The sequence below is a fragment of the Chelonia mydas genome, chromosome 3 (genome assembly GCF_015237465.2).
Source record: "Chelonia mydas isolate rCheMyd1 chromosome 3, rCheMyd1.pri.v2, whole genome shotgun sequence".
Classification (NCBI taxonomy): Eukaryota; Metazoa; Chordata; order Testudines; family Cheloniidae; genus Chelonia; species Chelonia mydas.
The window spans coordinates 162,938,831-162,958,464 of NC_057851.1; the positions used below are offsets into that span (position 1 = coordinate 162,938,831).

The 19,634-nt window shown below is 40.6% G+C and overlaps 1 protein-coding gene across 3 annotated transcripts in view; it reads left to right on the plus strand.

Moving 5' to 3' along the window:
- KCNH1 (potassium voltage-gated channel subfamily H member 1) overlaps window positions 1–19,634 on the plus strand; it is a 302,534-nt gene that overhangs the window by 176,291 nt on the left and 106,609 nt on the right. For all 3 annotated transcript variants that reach the window (XM_043543694.1, XM_043543695.1, XM_007058018.4), the window contains one exon: window positions 14,005–14,201. In XM_043543694.1, the coding sequence (XP_043399629.1) occupies window positions 14,005–14,201 (197 nt within the window). The remainder of the gene's footprint in view (window positions 1–14,004; window positions 14,202–19,634) is intronic.

Below are 19,634 nucleotides of genomic sequence, written 5' to 3' on the forward strand. Positions count from 1 at the left end.
TTTGAGTTAAATATGTTACTCTTATGTGCATACTGTTTGTCTTAGCAAAAGGCACTAATGGCTAAGCCCTCAATCTGTAGTGCAACAGTGGCATTAAAATATTATAGCAATGGTAGCCATATTGGTCAAATCCCCATTGGGATTGGTAGGTTAATGGGAATTTCGTGCCTGGCCTTGAGTATGGAAGTGTATAGCTCTACAAATAGACTTTGTTTCCCCATAAAGGAGTTGTCTACAGTATTTCTTGGATTTTGTGGTGCTGTAGGGTTTGGAACATATTTGCTGACTCATGTAATTGGCAGGTGCTTGAGAAATAGTGTAAAAATATTATTGAAAAACCATGCGTACGTTACTGCTTAAATACATTTAATTTGAGGGTATCTGTTGTAAACAAGAAAACAGGAGGACAGACATTAATTTTTCCTCAGTTATAAAGCCTGTGTCCTCGGATCCCTGAGAGGGATTCACCCTAAGAAGTGCAAGTGATGTTCCCATTGCTTCCTTCCCCTAAGTTCAACTGGCAGGGAACAGCTTGGACCACAGGGGTCTCAGCAGGGGGAGGCCCCTATAGGCTTTGTGTTGAGTGACTGCATCACACATTAAGCAGGGGGAGAGGGGGAGGCTGTTGCCCGGCTTGCTGGAGGAAGGTGTGTACCTCTTTAAGGGATAGAGAGGCCTGGAGTGAGTTTGCAGCAGCTGCGAAGCAGATCAGTGTGGTGATGCTGACGCATTCCGCTCCCTGCCCCCCCACCCCTGTAACAAGAAGAGAAGGGAGGCTATATAAGTAGATGTCGGGGAGAAGTCGTCTCTCTCCACCTAATCTAGCTCTGGCCCCTCCTTGGACAATTCTGAGGCAGATCTGGTTGCCCGCAGTCCCAGGAAAGAAGAGAGTTTGAGGGCACTTGGCATTGCTGCAGCCTTCCCCAGGCATGCTGGAGATCCTTACCCAGGGTTATTCTTGAAAAGATTTTTTTTTTAAATCAAGCATATGAGACACAGTTGAAAGTAGTTATAATTGACATTGTAACAGACAGCATACATGCACCTGTTGTTTGATTGAGCCATGGTCTAGCCAGACATAAGATTGGGATCTAGGAACTCCTGAGTTCTGATTCTGCCTCCAGTTCCGATTCTTTCGATAGCCTTGAGCAAGTCCAATAAATACCCTGCCTTGGTTTTCTCACTTGTAAAATGGGATAACTATATTTGCCTGTGGTATATATCGTAGGGCATGCTGACTCTTTACAGCAGGCTAAAGGCCCTGCACAGCTCTGTTTTCAATTCAGCCCAGAACCAAGGAGCTCTGTCACTTATAGTCCAGAGCTATAAGCCTCCCAGCAAGGAATGGAGACTATATATAAAGAGCTCCTTTTTCACTGTGCAAGAAGAGACCTGAAAGAAATAGGTGGTGGGTCTCTTCTGGCCTGGCTGGCTGTTGGAGGAACTGCGCAGAGCTGTCTGGATGGAGCAGAAAAACTATGAGAAGTAGAGTTTTTTTCTATTTTGAAATTGCTAGTGGCAGCAAGGTTCTGGAGAGAGCTGAATCTCAGGAGGAAGCAAAGAAATTAGTCCTGGGTGAAAAGGTAACTTAGAGAACAGGACAAGGCACGTGCTGCTTTTTCTTGGAGCCTGTGGCCAGAGCTTCCTGCAAAGGATGGGTGAAAAATACTCTCATCCTCTGGACTCGAATTGCAGGAGGGAGGAGCTGGACTTTTGTCACCCTGAAAGAGGTGGAATTTTGATTCAGCCAGAAGGCTAAATGAATGCATTGAAGAGAGAAACTGAGTCAGTGGCCACATATTCATGAAGAGGAGGCAAGCCACTGCTTCAGCACCTCACACTTTGACAATGGAAAAATCACAATGTAGATCCACGTGTGATTATTAGTACTGCTGTCAGAGCTGACGGAACATAACATAATGGAAAAAATTGTCAGAATGATTCTGTATATAACCCAAGATGAGTTTAAGACATTCTATCTATGGAGTTTGTAAGTGGATATTGAGTGGCTGCTTTAATTTATTTATCATCACCGGGGATAGGTTCTGTGTGTCTAGGATTTACATTTATTTACTTTATTTAAGATAACCTGTTGGATGGGAGAAAAGTGCTGTGTTCATGTCCCCAGAATACAAGTTTTTATTATTTATTAAGCTATAACCCTGAGGAGAAGACCTATTCCTGCCCCCCCCCACTTCAAAATACCATGTGAGCTTGATGCGTCACATTCTGTTTCAGAAGGACATTAAATGATCCATTTACTTTGGGTGGAGAAATTCCTGCTGATTTAATTTTATCTAATTGCAATCTTAAAGGACACAAACAGAATTGTTCTTATAATGTTCCTTTGAAATTGCTTTAGTTTCCTCATTTAGCCATAAGCTGTTGTTCAGCTGTAGGCACAGAAGGCTAGATTCTGATCACAGCAGGACAGATTCCTCTCATGGCACAGGGTGTGTGTGCAGGCAAATCACACTCTTTTACACTGAGAGGAGTGGCTATACCAGAGGGGTAATCTACCTTGGGGAAGGGCAAATGGCAATGCAGGATTTCCATCAGGGGAAGGCAGCTGTAAAATCTGTCGGGTGGCCCACCAGCAGTGTCTCCCATCTTGCATGTCATGTGGAATTGGCATCTTCCAGCCTGTTTGGCTTCACTCTGTGGCCACCCGCACCCAGTTCCTGTACTGTGTTGAGTGGTTCACCCTCACTGATGGAGTGGGGCTGTGCAGATCATTGGTGATGCTATGCCCTCTCACCAAGTGTTTCCTTCACTGGAACGTGGTATTCCACTGACAACAGCTGAATCTGGAACGGAGACTGAGTAAGGCCTGCTCAACAGTAGAACATCCTACTGGCATAGCTACCTCATCTAAGAGTATAAACTGCTGGTATAAACTGTCTCTCTATTAGGAGAGAACATATTACCAATATATTATCAATATATCTGTCTTGGGAAACCCTTCCTAATGTAGATAAGGCCTTACTGTGATTTATACTGGCAAATATGGGAATAGAGTTGCATTAAAATATACTCAGAACAAAAGCAAGTAACCATCAAAATAAAGGATTTAAAACCTTTTAGGAAGCACAGATAATTTTACAAAAGTGCCTAGGTGACTTAGGAGCCTAGGACCCTTTTGCAAATGGGGCTTAGGCTCCTGACTTTTGTAAATGTTACCCCACAACTCTACTTTGTTCTCCATCTGAGTTTACAATGTTTTTCCTTTCACATTCTAGGATTTTGAATGAAAACTATCAAGCTGCTGTCTTCTAAGTACCAAGAAATAAATTGTGTGTGCTGGATTACAAGGTGTTAGCAGGATTTCCTGAACATTTTAACAAACTAATTAATGTCACAATGCTGCTATAAGATGGCACTTTATAACTTGAACAATAATTCACTTTTGAAAGCAGAATGATTAATTAAAACCCAGCTCCATCTCCTGTTACTCGCGTTGAGCCCCATTTCTTTAAGTTGGTCTGTTCAGAATGGCAGGCCATCTCCAATCCTCCCTGCTGCCAGACTGCTAACCCTGATGCAGGCAGTTCAGACTAACCTATGGTTTTCATTGTTGTACATTCAATGAACTTCACGGAGGGGAAAAATCTGATTGGTCTGATTTACTAATCCTGTGTTTGGGACGTGTCCCACAAAAGACCCTAATGTAAAAACAAATACACATCTTGAGGCTGATCCTGCTTCTGTTGTCTCAATGGGAGCAGGAGCTTCCCTATATTTGTGGATTTTGCTTTTCTAATGGAAACAGTGCAGCCATTACTCATTAGTCACATGCTTAGGACTCCTAGGAAAAAGCGCTGTTAGTTGGTATTAGCAGCCTCTGGTTTGAGGGTTTGTCTGGAAATCTGCTATTTGTCTGTAATTTCTGGTAGAGCATGAAATGTAGAGGTCATCTGTCACAAAAATATCCGTTCCTTGCTTAAGCCTGCAGATTGTTTAAAATGAGAGATGTGCGTAATGTGTTGGTATCACACAGCTTCAAACCAATTGACAAATTGCTCCCTGGAGGCTCTGGAGAGGAAGGGTCTTACTGCAAAGACAGGCCAGGTTCATGAACCTCAAATATTCAGCCAGTTCTTTGAGGAAGTTGGGCTGAATATTTGACACCAGATGAGTGTCATGTGGATTTGTTTCATACCACAAAATGTATGCAACTCTACTTAAAATACCCCCTGGTCCTGCAGGTATGCTGAGGTGCCAGATTCACTCCATTATTTGTGGAAATATTCCCTTAAGAATGACTGTACCTCTGTGAACTGCGCACAACTGCAGGGCTGACAAGTGCTCTAGTTACACAGGAGAGACAAGGCGGGGGAGGTAATATCTTTTATTGGCCCAACTTCTGTTGGTGAGAGAGACAAGCTTTTGAGCACACAGAGCTCTTCTTGAAAGCTCGACTCTGTCTCACAAACAGTGGTTGGTCCTCACCCGCTTTGTCTCTCTCATATCCGCCTGGGATTGACCCAGCTACAGCTACTCAAGTTACATGTGGGCAGTATTGATCACTGATGTACAAATACACCAGGACCCAAAATGTGAAGACGCTACTACATATCCAAGTGTTGTAAGAGTCTTGGGACCTGTAACTCCTATTCACTTGGCACCTTTCAAGATTTGGCTTACAGCTAGAAAGGTGTGTCCCAGTCCAAATAGCAGCCTGCCCATTACCGCTGATCACCATATTTGAATATTTCCAAATAGCGGTGGTTGAAAATGGTCAGTGTATTTTGGAAAAAGAAGAAAAAATATTTTTGAAACTGGTGGTTTGTTTTGTTTGACAAAAAAATCACACACACACCCCATTTAATTTGCTTTTTTCCACCCTTTTCTTCCCATCCTTTTTTCAGTGGCCAGAAGGAAAAATGAGAAGAAAATGAAACAGCCCGAAGGGGGAAGGAGGGGAAAATTGGAAAAAAAACCCTTCCATTGCTATCGTGAGGGCCAATGTCTGAAAACACACGTGTAGCCACGTACGTGTGTACACAGATTTCCTATTGTATATTCACTTTCCATCAGGAAAGGCACCCCTGGATATTATTCTTAGGCTTCCTAGCTGAGGCCATGATCAAAAGCCCATTGAAATCGATGGAAAGTCTTCCTTGGACTTCAGTTGGTTTTGCCGCTGCCTGAATCTGCAGTATGTTTCGTTTAAAAATAAATATCAGTACAACACATCCAATAACATGGGATGTTGGGATAGATTTTCAGGCACTGTGCTCCATTTAGGCAAATGCAAATAATTCTGGGTTTAGTTGTGGGCCTGCAGTTTTGATCACTCACATGCCTAATTTTGATTTGTCAGCTTAACTAGACCTTGACCACCTTTAAAGTTGTGCCACTTTAAAAATGCTGATATAGTAAAAGTGGCAAAAACAGCCAGAGTAGACAGAGTTATGTTGATATAAAAATGCTTGTCCTGCTACAGCTTTATTCCAGGTTGGCAAAGTGAAATGAGCTATACTGGTATAATTGCATCTGCACTAAAGTTTATACTGGCATAGCTGTGTTCACCTCTCTTCCTCTTCCACCCCAAAATCGCACCCTTAACTAACATAGCTATGCCAGTAAAACTTTCGCATGTAGACATAAGGCCTGATTCGGTGAGGTGCTAAGTGCATTTCTAACAGTTTCATGCAACATTAAAGCTGAGAAATCAAGTCCTCAAAAATCTGGTAATTCCCAAAGGTAAGGCTATTATTACAAGCATTAACTCACCTATGTATTTATGGTGTTTTTATGGTAACTGTGGAAAAAAACAACGTAAGAACAAATTGCAACTTCTTGTGTTGCAAACTGAAACTCTCAGTGGAAACGGTGATTTTTTGCCGCAGTGATCAGAGTCATGAGATGTATTCCGTTCTCTCTTTCTTAGAGATAAACAAGTGAATTATAACATCAACAAAACCCCTTAATATTCTAGGATGCTAGGTCAGGGCAGAGCATTCGGGCAATTGTGTACAATTTTCCTCTGTCTAGGGTCTTGTTTTTAATAGAAGAAAGCTAACTGATGATGCAGATCACATAGTGATTTGTATGAAAGTCAGTGGTACCAAACACATGTTGAAGAAAACACTGCATACCACAAGACCTAGTGCTATAGATAGTAAACTATAATAACGTTATGAGAGATTAGGTTATGTACAGAAATACAATGATACAAATGAAATTTATTGGCTTTTTTTTTTGAAGTACAAACTATACCCTTTACGGTTTGATCTGCAATGGGTATATGGATTAGGGGTACATAAGAGATTTTAGATTTGTGTAGCATCTAAGTACTTTATAACTATCCTCTTACCACCTTATCATCGTAGCCCTTACATGAGTTTGTTCATGAATATGTGGGACCAGGGATGTATGCAGGGTTCATTTCCCACCACCAATTCAAGTGCAGCCAGTTCTGATTTGGGAAGTATCAGCTGTTTAACAATGCACAGCATCTCTACGCAACAGTTTAGGGCAGGAAGTGAAGCCAAACATGGTGGTATGTTCTTTACATTAAGCATTCAGGAAAAGAAACACATACAAAAAGGAAGCTATAAAACTTATTAAAAAACAAGATTAGTACCAACTTCATGTGTTAACAAAACAGAGCATTATAAATAAGCAGTTAAAAATACAAATATGTAGATCACTTGTCTGTAATTGTACTTAACCCAATACTTTCAGAAGTTGAAGGTGTAACCCATGCCTGCTGGGTGTGGTGCTCTGTCCCCCACTAGTGGCACCTAGACCCTCTCGAGATTGATGAGTCTGTTACAGCCTTGGCTAAGAGCCATGTAGCTTTTAGTTCATGTCGTCGAGGCTCATATACTAAGCTTCAGAGGTCCCAGGTTCGATCCCACTTGCTGACGACTGGGGTCTGACGGAGTTACAAAGATGCAATGTAAATATTTGAAACTGCAGGGGGAACACGCTCCTACCTTGAATATGGCCTGACAGTGAGGCTAAAACTTTGACTCCTGTGGACAGTGCAAGGGAATCTGTGTTGACTGTAAGTGGTCTATATCACCATTTCACTGTGTGCCTCCTCTGGGAGACATTACCTCCTACAACCCAGTTCCTCCACAGCTACCTACATGGCAGGATGTTGACTGAGTACTGATTCAGGAAGTGTGCAGGCTGCTCAGTCAAGGGTACCAGTGCCTGCAGCACCTGGAGTTTATCCAGAAAGGTTTCCATCCAGCAAAGCACTTGCATAACTCAAAGCATATGGCTAGACCTATCGACTCCAATAGAACGCTGAAGTCCCTATTGTGTCTTCACACTATTCATGTGCTTAAGTGTTTTGCTATATCAGAGCTCAAGGGCTGACAAAGCTCAATCTTGCTTAGCCTGTGGTATCTGACTGTACGTAGAACAGCTTTGAGCCAAGATCTGAGAGGGAATGACTAGGATGTATGTGCATATCCCATTATTCCATCCACTAGGCAGTCCATAGAGCAGTGGTTCTCAACCTATTTACCGTTGTGGTCCTCCTAGGCAGCTCTCTGTGTTATGTGGGTTGCATCCACACAATATATATAGTACCAGTATGGCCCTGAGGATGTCATATGAGTCGCAGCTGTGAGCTGACTGGGCTCTATGGCAGGTTGAGAACTACTGCCATAGAGTATATCTGTGTTTAAACATGTGGAATACTCCGCTCACAATGTATGCCGACCTAGTCCCAAAATGGAAAATTTGCTGCCGATTCTTGCTGTGCGGGCATGTTGTCAGTTTATCAAATTTTGGAAAATCTAGCCTAGGGATTATATGGAAAAATAAAGAAACTACAAAGTGTCCTTCTATCTGAGGAGTTAACGTGGGATTGGGATATGTTGTTTATCTTTTCCTTTAGCACTCCGTTTTCCTTGACTTGATTTTTAACGTAACTGTAAAAATATTTCTCTGTTTTCGGTCTGCAAGTCAGACCCGGAGCAGATCTCTCAATCCAGTCAGTTACAAGGTTCTTGAAACTCAAAAGTTAGCACTAGTTTGAGTAAATATACTTGAGCAACTACCTTGGAATAGTCAAAATTATATTTCAGCATATATGAATTTTAATAACTAAACCTGTAAAATTGCAAAATGTGCATACTCCTATTTAAAAGTTGGCATTTTACAAATCGTTTGTGAAAAGTGGAGCAAAGTTGCATATATTTTGTCTCCAAGAAATGTCATGAAATATTTACTATTTTTGCATGACCCTATTTCATTTTAGTGTATCTAGCTGGACTTGCTAGGTTTTATAAAATACATTTTAAATAAAAACCCTACAAAAATAAAACATTCCACTATATACACACTTCTCCTCTCCCTGGAGAGACAGTGGGAAAGAGAGCGTGTCACGTAATGTGCTACAGGATTGTGCTCTCATACCATGGAAATGAGGACAGTGGAAAAGCCTACACAGAGTAGAATAGAACTATACCTTGCCCAGCACTGTGGTATCTGAGCCCCTAAGTGTAAGGAAAAAATGACAGCTCTAAAGAACAATTTCCCTTTATGCTAGCTCTGTGAGATTGCAGCCATGAGTAATGGTTTTTCAAATATTCACCCAAAAAGAGAAATTCCTTTCATGGATGTTCTGCTGATCATGCAGTAGCCATCGCTGCCACATACATGTTTGAATAGTCAGTTCTGTCTTGTATTCAGTGTATATTCTGGGAAGAACATTACCTTACCTGAGGGTTGGGTGACTATGGAAAAGGGCCATGAAGCTGTAAGGCACAAAGCTGCAATAGATTTCAGTAGCTGTGACTGGAAGAACCAGCTGGCAGCAAAGCCTGATCCAGCCCCACTGGAGTCAGTGGCAAAACTCCTCTATCCATTTAAATAGAGGCAGGATCCTGGCCTTTTCTGTGTGTGGAAAGGAAACAGAAAGGGTGATAGTTTGGCTACTGCCCTTTTCCTGTTGTTGGACTGTAGTTAGTGTTTTGCTAAGGTCAAGAGGAGGAAAAGGAACAGAGAACTATCATAGTGACATAGGACTGGAAGGGACCCCCTGAGTAATTGAGGCCAGTCCCCTGCTTTCACAGGCAACCCCATCACATAATTTATCAAGCTTCATTTTTAAAACTAATTAGGTGGTTTGCTCCCACCACTCCTATTGGGAGCTGTTCCAGGACCTCACTCCTCTGATGATTAGAAACCTACTAATTTCCTGAATTTATTCATAGCCTGTTTATACCTATTTGTTCTTTTGCCAACGTAGTCCTTTAGCTTAAATAGCTCTTCTCTCTCCCTGGTGTTTACCACTCTGATGTGTTTATAGGGAGCAATGAAATCCTCTCTCCGCCTTCATTTTGCAAGGCTAAATAAGCCAAGCTCTCTTAGTCTCCTCTCATAAGATGAGCTCTCCCTTCCCCTGATCATCCTAGTAGCTCTTCTCTACATCTGTTCTACCGTGAATTCAGACTGGAGCCTTGGCTAGTAGAAAATAATATAGATCACCTCCATACTTGAGTAGTGATTTCCGTCTTATTACTGGCTCAGTTTGGAATTTGAGTCATAGCCTACTAGTCTAGAACAGAAAATCACCTTCATATGCCAACTCCTGCCAAGGGCATTGTGTTGGAGGACCAGAAGAAATGTTCCTGAAGTGGCTGTGAACTTACATTTTCCCCCCTTCCCTGATGCCATGTTCTCACTAGAAAATGGTTGCTTGGGTTCAGTGCTTTTCTGATGCTTTTTCACTGCCTTAAAGTTATGTCAAGAGGAAAGATCTTTCTTTTTTCTCTGGTACTTGTACTTGTCCTCAGAAGTTCCTCTGAAGTCCAATATTGTTCATGTAAAAATAAGAGAAAAGATATTCATTTACATTTTATGCCCAACTCGGGGAAACATTTAATTAAAACTACACAAAAAAATTAAGCCCTTCAGGGCCTGATTTCTGGTCTCACTTACATCTCTGCATTATCAGGAGTCATTCCGCTTAAGTCAATAGTTACACCTGAATACAACTATTGAGAGCAGAATCAGGGCCTGCTGCCCCAAGTTGGCTTTTCATCCTCTGCTCCCAATTTAACTGCAGGGCACGCTTAGAGCAGGAAAAGCACATTGAGACAGAGAAGATTTTTTTTTTTAACATCAGAACAGTGTTTTAGCCAAATACTTACCCTGAACAGAGAACCACAGGGGGCTCTGACTTGTCCCATTTTGTGACCACACTTCATTTTGCAATAGTCTGAGCCTCCACTTGTTTGGATGGAGAGGAAGAATCCTGGGGACTGAGGTCTGTGGAAGTCCTGTATTGAGGTGCATAGAGGATATTCTGCTTGGATGCTGCATATTATCAGCACACATGTAATTCTGATAAGTTTCAAAGACACCAATATTTGCTGAAGCATGATCTCCTAGGCCACTGTTAGGGATGCACTGCTGTTGAGATACTATACCGGGGGGGCTGGAACAATTCGTGTAGTAGCGGTGCTGAGAGTCATTGCATCAAAATGTAAAACCTATATATGATGGCAACCACTTCCTGCCAGGGGGTGCAGGAGCACCCACAGCACCCCTAGTTCCAGCACCTATGCATTACACCGAGCAGCATCAGGAAGCTTCCACAAAATTGCAGCACAGTGGCCTTGGATCATTTCAGCACACCATCATACACGCTAGCCTTAAAGAATCTGGTACTTTTAACATCTCTTTGGATCATCTTGATAGCGTGTGGAAGCAGAGTTCTTGGACATTTTCAGTAGTTTGAATGCAGCTTCATCTCTTGTGTAATAAAGAGCAGCTGTCAAGCCAGATTCTGGCCTCAGAGGGTATAAATCTTGAGTAGCTCTGTTGACCTGAGTGCAGTTCTCAGATGCAGGTTCTGTTTGACACACATTGAAGACCACCTGATCCAAAGCCCACTGAATGCAACATAAAAACTCCTATTAACTTGAATAGGCTTTGGAGCAACCCTTAAGATGCAGAACCCTGCATGTCTCTTGTAGCTAGGCCCTAATAATAGGATCAAGGCAAAAATATACCATGAATCCAAGCATCTGTGAATTTTGTGGGGTTGTAAATTTAGACCTAAATTCAAAATTTGCAGCATGTCTCCTAGATACATTACTCTCTTACTTAGCTACTGAATCTACTGCCTGCATGGGTTTGAATGTCTGTTTGCACTACTGAGCAAACCAAGTTTTTCTTTATTGCCCTGAAGTGCTAATAGCTAAAGTGAGCTGAATTCTATTCTCTCTGCCGCAATAGCAACAAAATAATGAGCAAAGTTCCAATGACAGCATCTTCATTACTGATGCTGCCCTTTGAGAGGCAGAAAAAACACAGGTTGAGCATGCAGTGCAGGCAGTTGGAAAAAATCATCTTTTGACTTGTAAACTGAGCAGCAGATTTGATATGGAGTCACTGGAAGAAAGTAAATATGGCATACTGTCATGTCAGTTTTACTGAATCACTTTTCAGAGTCTACATAAAGCTGTAAACCAAGCAATGAATTATTTGGTTTTCCACAGAGCGGGTAGTGAGCTGAAAGTGGAAGAGGGCCCCAGCCCACAATCCCCAGGAGGTATATAAATGATTGATGGTAAAAGCTTAGGTCATCTACTTTAAGAGTGATTGAAGGATAATGTCTCTGCATGTGTCTGGAATGCAGTGGGAGAGGGGTCTAAGGGAGAACACCCTGTGACACGCTTCTGAATTTATTCTCTTCCTCAGGAGTCGAGGTGGAGGTAGGGGCATAGGTGAAGAGACCCTAGTCTGTGCTTTCCCCTCTGCCACCCTTGGACATTTCTTCCCCAAAGAGCTTTCTGATCCATTTTGCTCTCTCTCTGTTTGCTTTACCTTTCTTTTCAAATTATAGATATTTGGCACATAACTCCGCCATTTAGTCTTGCCCATTTTTACTGATCACCTTGCTTTATTGACAGAATGAGAAGAGGAGGTATGTGGATGTTGAAATTGTTAGGTTGTTCTTTGTTGTGAGTAGGAAAGTGATTGATCCAACCTGATGTGTCTAACCCATGGGTGTAAGTAAGTTTTTGCTGCCATAGGAGTCTTCCCTATCCTTCTCTTTTGACAATTTTTTTCAAAGTTGGTCATAAATTTCCGCCCCTCCAGCTGTCTTCATTTTGTTTTGAAGCTGACAGCCACAGGTAGGGCTTTGTAAATTGCTGGAAAGGATTATTTTTTTAAAAAAACATGCTCTTGACAGAAATACAGCAGTGTGGAGCTTGCACAAGGAATTATTTGAAAAATCCAAACCTGGATATTTTAGAGATGTGGGACACCATCCTTGACTGATGTAAATTGGCATAAATCCATCAACTTCAATGGAGCCATGTCAGTTATATAGACCAGCTGAAGATCTAGCCCATCATTCAAAAACAAAAAAAAAAAAGAAATTCCCTGGGATGTCCCGTTATAATAATGATACCCAGCCTGCATATATAAAGCTCTTGCTTACAAATTAACCCTGCTTCCTCTGTGAAGTAGGTAAGTAAGTAAACTACCTCAATGTTGCAAATGAGGAAACTTACCTAGGGAGGTTAAGAAACTTGCTTAGAGCCAGCGAGAGATTTAGGAGCAGAGCTGGGATTTAAACTTCAAGAGTTTCTCATTTTGCTCAGGCTACGAGGCAGACATTCTGTCAATGACAGCATACTTACATACTTGGTAGCATCACCTGGCATTAATTTGAAATAGTTGTCCAGCTAATTGCATGGCAAATTCTGGATTCATATTTATTACAAAGGTCAACAACCCCTTTTTACCCAGTGAAACGTATCTTTCTTATGGTGCATAAAAATCAGTACACTTCAATGACTGTGGTGAGTGAATTCCTTCTGGGGAGAGCGTCTCTGTGCAGTGAGTGGATGCTAGCTTCTTATGAGGCTTGGGACCATGTTTTAATCATTAATCTTGATTTATGCAATTTGATCCGGAAAGCAAATGTTTAAGACAGAAAACTATCATGTAAACAATGAGCACTATTAATAATAATTATGATAGAGCTATTTACTGCACCAGGGTATTTAGTGTTACCATGATATTTGCAGATTCCATATTGTTAGAATAGGAGATCAGGCAAATGAGATGGTAAATTTATACTGCACTTGGCACATAAATATCCAGTTTTAATAACGTGCATGGTTCTCTGTAAGGGGAGTAGGAGGAGAGGGAACTAACCGACATGGTACCTTTACTAGTGTCTCTGACGCTAGCCCTGGGGAAAATAAATTGTGCCTACAGAATAGGTGGAATTGGAGCTTATAAGGATGGGTTCAATACATACTGACACTTGAAATGTATCTGACATTCCTCCATAGAGTTCAGAGATAAAATTGGCTCATATGTTATAAGGTACCAAGCTGGATTTTGTAGAAGAATGTAGCATAGCTTATAAAATACAGTTTATCAGTACATGTGGATTAATGTACCAGATGGCAATGCCATCCACTCAAGAGGAAAACGTTTATACTTTAGTGGAAAAGAAGGAAATGGAAGGAAAGCTCATGGAATCACACAGAAGTTCTGGTTTGGTGGTGAAGTTTTCGTGATCTCTTACATATTTCTTAATTCTTAACCCTCTGTGGCAAAGAGGCCCATTTGCTGGTTCACTTCTCTTGTCAGGCCTAACACTGTTGTCGTAATCGGTATCTAAAAAGTGTTGTGTAAGATATAATTGGAAAACTAATAACTTACTGATCTTTAGTATTCTTGTGTGATGTATGTATGGGACAGATACAAAGGAAATTGTCTCATGACATTAGGATGATTGTGGCTTGGTTTTTAGGGAGTTTTGCTGAACTCCCATAATTTAACACAGAAAATGAAGAAATGGCAAATTAAACTTTTTTATCACTTACAAGAAATGAGGCTGCAATAAAGCAGGGTTGAAATTTGGAGCTCAGAATACTTATATTGTGCCATACAATGGTACATTGGCTTGCAACGAGTGACCAATAAGGCTATTTCAGCTTTTGGTGACCATTGTTTAAGTCCTTACCTTGCAATAATGATACTTTGATGCATGTTTTTCTCTAGGCAAAGGAGATGTTTTTGGCGATGTGTTTTGGAAAGAAGCTACCCTTGCTCAGTCCTGTGCTAATGTAAGAGCCTTGACTTACTGTGACCTTCATGTGATTAAAAGGGATGCCTTACAGAAAGTGCTGGAGTTCTATACAGCCTTTTCTCACTCCTTCTCCAGGAACCTCATCTTAACCTACAACTTGAGAAAAAGGGTAAGGAGCTTCATTTTTAACATATGGATTCTACAAATAATCACTTCTAAAGACTGTCCCTGTAACTGGTTTGAATTTTGCCATTTCTCTTGCTCTTTCATAAAGGTGTAGGTTGATCAGTGACATTGCTAGAGTCAAAAAGTCACATCTGTAGGTGCATAATCAAATGTGGGTATGTTAAAAGTCCTTTATTTTAATTTATAAGAAGTAATCTCTGAAAAAGACTTGTAAGTTGCCATGCTATTGTGATCAGTTGCTCATTGTTTTTGCACTGTTGATAAACAACATTCACTGATTTCTGCTGCTTTAGTGTGGCAGCACAATTAAAAAAAGGAGGGGGCATTATTTAATCAGTTATGAGAGACTGAGGAAAAGGCATGAAATCTGATATATGGAAGAAAAACCTTTGCAAGTTTGTAATTCTACAGTTGCAATAGCAATAGAATATAAGCATGAACGATTTTATCAGGAGTTTTCTTCTAGCTACAAATACATTTTGGAAGTACTTTGCTGACTTAATCGATCTGTTCTCTCTTCTCTCCCTTCCCCGCCCCCCGTTCATTTTTTTTTTTCAATTCTTCTTATGTGTGTTAAATCCAAGACTTACTGTGTCACGTGCAAATTATAAAAATGTAATATACCATTTTTAATTCCCTACGTAATCTCAGTGAACCACGGCTGTGGAATTTTATTAAAACAGTAGTACATATAGGTCAGTTAATGAGATTCCATGATGTAGTGTAGAAGAGAGAAGAATATGAAATCTTGAATATTTGGAGTACACTGTAGCTATTTGTTAAAAGAATATTTTAATAGAAAGCGGTACATAATCACCTAACATGTACTTTTGGTTGACTTTTTTGTTCCTAAGAAATTCTCCATGGTAACTATCAAGTGCCACAAAACTTCTAACTAATTATAGCCGAATACATAGCAGAACTCTTTTTCAGCCTTTTTGTAAAATGATGACTGTGTGAGACTAGAATTTAACCCCAGTTGGCTAATTCTTGGCACTCTGGATCTACTCTAGGCACGATGAAATTTATAATATTCTGCATATCAGTAACTCATTCCATCCATTTGCACCCTTTAAAAATATCAATTAATTTTAGTCCCTAGTATGCTATAAGGTAGGTAAGTATTATCCCCGTTTTTGACACAAGATCAAAGCAGCAATGACAAATTTATTACAAAATTAACAAGCCAATTCCTGGAGATGTAAATTCTATTTGTTTTTCAGGGAATCCTTACCTTACAGGGTGAATTCTACTGAATGGCACGGCATTTCTGTCACAGACATTTTGCTCCCTATAGGACAAGGGGAAATGCAAGGCTACAAGACTGGTTAACTAACATCTGTTCTTATATGGTTGCAGTTAAGATCATCTGGATATTGGTCCTTAAATGCTGTGGCTTTAATAAAACCTTCTCAATATTGAGATCCTCTGAAGAGTCAATATCCTTGACTCTGTGGGATGAAATAGCCATAGTTATGGTTGTTTAAAACTATTCTGGTGAAGGGTAAAAGATTGTATTAGAACTTTTACATCAGCAATTTGAGAATCAGATATTGATCCAAAGCTGTGGGTCCTTCCACTGACCCTAATGGGCTTGGATTATGCTCCTGATTCCCAGGCCTGTGTTACAAGACCATCTTTAACCACAAAACATCCTTCCTTCCCTGTCAGGTTCTTCTATGATGCGTTTATTACAGAAATGCATTCTGTGATAGCAATTTCCATCAAATTAAGAGCTAATTGGATTTTAATTGGATTGCAGTCAGTGGAAAAACTATGCTGATTGATAGTGGAAGTAAGATTCAACTGATTCTAGGTTAGCAGGCTGTATTAGTTAGTTAGTTAGTTTTTTACTTGAAAGAAAGCTGATTGCAATCAGAGAAGCAATCATAAATAACACAAAGTATATACATTTCTGGGGGTTTATTGAAGGGATGATATTTTATAGTGCTCAGGCAGCAGATCCATCACAAAGTGACTTTTCAGAAATTGGAATTTTAAACATTTGTTTTCATACATAATCCATGAATTACTGTGATGTCATCATCGTTTAAATACTTGTGTCCAATTTATATAGGAAATTCTCATTAAGTTGTGGCTTTCTAACATTTCTCTATTTTTTTCTGAAAAAAAAAACAAAACACAGCCAGAAAACAGAAATTTATGTGAATTATTCTTGTGATAACCTTCAAAATATAAATATTATAATAGTACTTTGCACTCCACTAGCACCTTTCTTCAGGGAATGTCGAAGTGCTAAACTGGCTGAAGGGTAGGTACGGTATGTGCCCTCTAAATACATTTGTACACTATGAAAGTTCCTGGCAATTAAACAGAAATTTTTGATGTGCCAAAAAGACACCATTTCCCCACTAGGGGTCTCCACCTCTGGGGGTGCAGACTCCTTGTTAATAGGAAGCTAGGAAAGTGATCTCCAGAAAGGGCTGCAAGCCCTTTAAGAGTCTGGCTGGAATGGAGCTGTCAGTCTGGGGAGGGCAGGGAACCTGCTCTTCCTGTGACCATGACCTTCTGGAAGCTCTAGTCTGTCATTGCAGACAGTTACTCATCTCACGCAGGAGCACTGGGGCCTAGGGTTGTTTCACTGAGTCCCAGATACAGTTGCGTTTGTTTCCTGATGGAAAAATGTGGCAGAATTAAAGTTGCTCAAAGCAACATTAGCTCCCCTTCTGAACCCTCGGAGAGGGGGGTGAGGCAAAGGCACTGGGGACATGGGCTCACCAGTGGCAGTATAACTCCTAAGGGGGCCACGCTAAAAGAGGTGGAAGGTCCATGGGTGCCCTGTGGAGGAACCCATCATCTCTAGGGAAGATGCCTGCTTTTCCCCCACAAATCTTCTGACACTGTTGGGTTTCATGCTCCCATTAGGAGTCCAGAACCTTTTCTCTTTAAAGGAACAGTGCAGAGGAAAATTCATGGGGAGACGCTTGCACAGTTCCCAGCAACTCTGTCTCCTCCCTCCCCCTCAGGCTTTTTTGTGATAAGGCACTTTCTGGCCGTAGATCTTTAACAACATTTGCTAGCATTCAATTCTTGGATAGCTGACATTAGGATAGTTGGTTGAATGGTTCCCATCCCTTCTGTTTTTAAATATTTGCTCTCTGTATGTGTGCGTGCTTCATGCCCAGTATTTATTCCTACTGTATTGGGGCAAGGAGTATTGTCTCCTTCCACTCAGATGCAGCCATAAATGGTGTTATACCTTTGTTTGTTCTTCATGTGATTGATAGAGAATTCTCATGCATGTTTTACTAAGTTGGTCTCGTTAGCGCGCCGTGCCCTGAATACTTTACTATGCCATTTAAACATTAGGCATTTTAGCTTGGATGGGAAATTAACCAACTGGTTTTGAATGAAATAGAACAGTGTTCACAGATGGAATGGTTCAGCATTTTCATGTTGCCTAATAAAGTCATTATGAATGCTCTTAAGGTCTAGATGGGAGGGGTGGGGAGTTTTCCCGATCACAAATTTGTGTCCGAGGTATAGGGAGAAAGCATAGATTTAGAAAACTAGATGTAGATACAAATTATAATGAAGAGTTACCAGGCAGAAAAGTATGGTACAGAATACTGTCAGCATATAAATGGAGCAGGCATGAGCTAGTGCCTTAAAGCTCAGGACTCAGAATGGGAGATCATGTCATAAAAGAATGCAATGATAGAAAAGACCTAACCATCCATCTCCCTGCCAGTGTGGAACTGCTTCCTATTGTACATTAGTGTTTTGCTCTGTTTGGTTTTAATTGTGCCATTTGATTGGGGCTCCCATTGGTTCTCTTAGGAATCCATTCCACAGATTAGTCAATCACACTGCCAGGAAACTCTTCCTGATATTTAGCCTAACTTTCACCTTCTGTCACTTCTAGCTAGAGTGACTACCCCTCTCATGGGACACTGTGGAAGCTGGGTTTGGATAAGATACTTGAGCTAACAGTCTCTTGGTTTAAATGTGGGGGGGCTTTTCCCCTGTCACAGCCTAAACTTGCCAGCCTTCAGTTCATGCCACAAGATCTCTATGATCTCCCAGCCTGGTTCTTTCTGAATGAAGAGAACTGAGTGGATGGAAGGCTGTGATGGGACAATCTTCATTTTATGGGGGAATCTGGAGGGTTCTAATGTTTTGTTGTTGTATAGTATTTGTTGATGTGATTGATACAGCTGTCCAGATCTTTGCTGGCTCCATTTTAAACAAAGAAATGCTCCCCTTTCTACTAAACAAAATTCCTCCTTTCTCACCTTGTTTTTCAAACTCTTCAAATATTTGTATACTATTATGTCCCTTGTCATTTCCCCCTCACTTGAACTATATATATGTTTACTTCTTCCAATATTTCCTCACGAATAATGTCCTATGTTGTGCTCCTGGCTCTGTCACAGACTTTGTGTGGCCTTGGGCAAGTCATTTAACTTCTCCTCTTTCTTCCCACCTGTAAATGAGTATAGTAATCCTTCCTAGATCAGAGGTTTGTATGCAAATCACTTTGAGACCCTTGCTTGAATGTGCGATGGGAAGTATAAGGTAGTATTACATGTCCACCCACACATACAATAAATAGTCATAGAAATCAATCCAGTGCTACTCCATGCCCTGGGAGTTGGATTTCTTCCACCTCCTCTCCTGAAACTCCTGTGGATCTCATTAACTCAAAGCCCAGCCACTCAGGCTGTGCGCTAGAGGAAGGATTTGGTCCACTCTGAAGTATGAGTGAAACTTTGTATGAATAAGCATACAATTGTTTTTCAGTCGAGTGGGAAGCTTTCCTAATTTTGAGTCAAAAATAACTACTTTGCCTTTCAAAGAAGTCAGCTGAAAGAGTAATTTCCCAAAATTTTTCAGTTCTAAGGTTCTTTTGATCCTGATTTTAAAATATATCGTATATTTTTCAGCCTTAGGTCCTAGTTTACATTATAGAGGAGCTAGTTGCAAATTCTAATGATATACTTTACATAGTTTGAATATATACACATATTCATGCTGTAGCGTTAATAAGCTTGTGTTCTGGATCTGTATTAAAGTTGGTTGTACTATGTGGAAGATTCATTTTAACACAAATATTGTCCATAACTGACTGTATGAACAGTTTAGTCAGATAATGAAATGTTTATATAAATGATCTGAAATGGTCATTCCGGTACTTTTATGTTTTAATTTGCAGCATTCATCATGGTGTGTAGTCTAGATCATGTGTAATGCTAAGCAGTGTTTCATACGTTTAGACATTAGTTTAGCACTTGAGAATTCTCCCCCAGAAATAGTTAACTGATGCTATTCAGAGGCAGGAGTTGTTTTCCCAAAGGAAGAATATTTGAGACAATTTAAATTATTGAAACGTACATAGAATGTAAATCATCTGGGGAGCAAAAATTGTTTTAATAGATGCAGCTCTTCACCACCA